Consider the following 3,179-nt stretch of genomic DNA (forward strand, 5'->3'; position numbering starts at 1 on the left):
TTTTTTTGAGACGGTGTCTTGCTCTGTCACCCAGGCTGGAGTGCGGTGGTGCGATCTGAGCTCACTGCAAGCTCTGCCTCTCGGGTTCATGCCATTCTCCCACCTCAGCCTCCTGAGTAGCTGGGACTACAGGCACCTGCCACCATGCCCGGCTAATTTTGTTTTTCTGTTTTTAGTAGAGGCGGGGTTTCACCGTGTTAGCCAGGATGATCTCGATCTCCTGACCTCGTGCTCCACCCGCCTCGGCCTCCCAAAGGGCTGGGATTACAGGCGTGAGCCACCGTGCCCAGCCAATTCATTATATATGTATATATAAATAGAGATGAGATCTCACTAGGTTGCCTAGGCTGGTCTTGAACTCCTGTGCTCAAGCAGTTCTCCCATCTTGGCCTCCCAAAGCACTGGGATTACAGGTGTGAGCCACTGTGCCCAGCCTACATTACATACGCTTTTTTAAAAAAGTATTACTGTTGACCAGGCACCATGGCTCACGCCTGTAATACCAGCACTTTGGGAGGCCGAGGCGGGCGGATCATGGGGTCAGGAGATTGAAACCATGGTGAAACCCTGTCTCTACTAAAAACACAAAAAATTAGCTGGGCGTGGTGGCAGGCACCTGTAGTCCCAGCTACTTGGGAGGCTGAGGCAGGAGAATGGCATGAACCCGGGAGGCGGAGCTTGCATTAAGCCGAGATCGCACCACTGCTCTCCAGCCTGGGCGACAGGGGAGACTTATCTAAAAGAAAAAAAAAAAAAGTATTACTGCTAACATTTTAATTTCTTTAACAAATATTGAGGATTTTTTTCCCTTACGTTTTGCTTTGCTTTGCAGCCCTAGGGTGGTCCCAACCATGTGATGTCTGGAGTATAGGATGCATTCTTATTGAATACTATCTGGGGTTTACCGTATTTCCAGTAAGTGACAATGATGTATTCAACCTTGCTTTGCACAAGAAAAGTGCCTGTTTATATGAAGAAATAAAGTATACATATACATTTAGATAGCTTCTTCCCCCATTGTAGACTATTAATTGTAGATAAGCATAAATTAAAATGAAACTAATTCATATTTCTTTCATGATTGTTTTATTTAAAACACCTTTACGTATATAAGCAATTATCCGTGTCCATGTAGGAAATCATTGGCAATTTTGTTCTGCAAGCATTAATGTTTTTTGCTGTCAGCTTTTAACTGTGTCTGTTTTGGTGGTCATCTTCCTCAGGTTTGTTTTTATTTTATTTCTAGACACACGATAGTAAGGAGCACTTAGCAATGATGGAAAGGATTCTCGGACCTCTACCAAAACATATGATACAGAAAACCAGGTACGTTTTAAGAGTTAGTGACATCCTTAGTATCATTTGATCACATCTTCTGATTAGAACTTAATTTTTAAAAAAAATTTTCACTCTACCAAGTCTCAGGAGCTGATTAAGAACTTTATAAATAATGAAGTCAGACTAACATTTTTATCGGTTAAATAGTAGATTACCTTGGTGCAAAAAAGGTAACGTTTCTATCCCATGGCAGCCATTTAAGTCTCTAGAAAAGTGATCTGGGAAAGCATAGTGATTGATAACCTTCACTAGCTGTTTTAAGTTTTCGGTGTTATAAACATGAATGGGTATCGACTTACTTTTAGGAAACGTAAATATTTTCACCATGATCGATTAGACTGGGATGAACACAGTTCTGCTGGCAGATATGTTTCAAGGCGCTGTAAACCTCTGAAGGTAAGCCTTTAAGACATTGCTCAAATAGTCGAAACTTTGAGTTTCTTCTGTTTGTCTTTTGAGACAGAACCTTGCTTCGTTGCCCAGGCTGGAGTAGAGTGGCACGATCTTGGCCCAGCTCATTGCAACCTCTGCATCCCAGGCTCAGGCGAGTCTCGGCCTCCCAAGTAGCTGGGATTACAGATGCACGCCACCATGCCTTTTTTTTTTTTCCTCCAAATAGTAAAGACAGGGTTTTACTATGTTAGCCAGGCTGGTCTTGAACTCCTGCGCTCAAGTGATCCGCCTGCCTTGGCCTCCCAGAGTGCTGGGATTATAGGCATGGGTGACCATGCCTGGCCTCTTTTCTGTTTTTATGGTGGTTATATATAGTGGTTTACTATACTGTTACACAGTATAGTAAATGGTAGTGGAAAAGGCTGTTGAATTTCTTTTTTTTCTTCCAGGAATTTATGCTTTCTCAGGATGTTGAACATGAGTGTCTCTTTGACCTCATTCAGAAAATGTTGGAGTATGATCCAGCCAAAAGAATTACTCTCAAAGAAGCCTTAAAGCATCCTTTCTTTGACCTTCTGAAGAAAACTCTATAGATCTGTAATTGGACAGCTCTCTTGAAGAGATCTTATAGACTGTATCAGTCTAATTTTTAAATTTTAAGTTATTTTGTACAGCTTTGTAAATTCTTAACGTTTTTGTATTGCCATGTTTGGGTAATTTGATTTGTTAAGTACATAGCTAAGTAATGAACATCTTTTTCAGTAATTGTAAAGTGATTTATTCAGAATAAATTTTTTGTGCTTACGAAGTTGATATGTATCTGAACAGTTTGTTCTAAGTACCATTTTTCTTTCTACCTCAAAGAATGGACATAGATTTCTGTTTTTGGAGATTTCCTCAGGTCTGGGAAAATTTAGCTTCATTTCCATTTTAGGGGTTGTCAAGATTGAGACTTACTGCCTCATAAGTTAAATATAATGAAACCAGATTATGGGACACAGTTCTGCCGGCAGATATGTTTCAAGGCGCTGTAAACCTCTGAAGGTAAGCCTTTGAGACATTGCTCAAATAGTCAAAACTTTGAGTTTCTTCTGTTTGTCTTTTGAGATCAGCCGAGAAGAGTTCTGTCTTTATTCCTACTCAAACTTAGTATTGCGGTTTGCTGTTAATTGTTGCACAGGATCTGAAGTCATTTGCAGAATCCCACTGTGGTGGAGCCTTCATTGCTTTGCAGCCTAGTCTGAATTTATCAAGTGAGTGTGTGTAATACAGCAAATTTTTGTCTGGTTTCATCTATGTTTGATCCATTTGGGATCCTGAGGCTTGGATCTTACCATAGTTTTTTTGGTTTGGGGAGTTTTCTTCCTTTCTTTCCTTTTTCTTTGTTTCCTTTGCTTTCCTTCCTTCCTTTCCTTCCTTCCCCTCCCTCCCTCCCTTCCTCCCTTCCT

At 40.9% G+C, this 3,179-nt stretch overlaps 1 protein-coding gene across 1 annotated transcript in view; it reads left to right on the forward strand.

The window, feature by feature from the left end:
- Positions 1–2,536, forward strand: part of CLK1 (CDC like kinase 1) — an 11,799-nt gene extending 9,263 nt beyond the window's left edge. The window contains 4 exon segments of the mRNA XM_017876075.1: positions 833–915; positions 1,247–1,326; positions 1,644–1,734; positions 2,181–2,536. Coding sequence (XP_017731564.1) covers positions 833–915; positions 1,247–1,326; positions 1,644–1,734; positions 2,181–2,324 — 398 coding nt within the window. The 3' untranslated portion in view covers positions 2,325–2,536.
- Positions 2,537–3,179: the final 643 nt, after the last annotated feature.

This window comes from Rhinopithecus bieti, unplaced genomic scaffold (assembly GCF_001698545.2).
Source record: "Rhinopithecus bieti isolate Rb0 unplaced genomic scaffold, ASM169854v2 scaffold_980, whole genome shotgun sequence".
NCBI classification, from domain to species: Eukaryota; Metazoa; Chordata; class Mammalia; order Primates; family Cercopithecidae; genus Rhinopithecus; species Rhinopithecus bieti.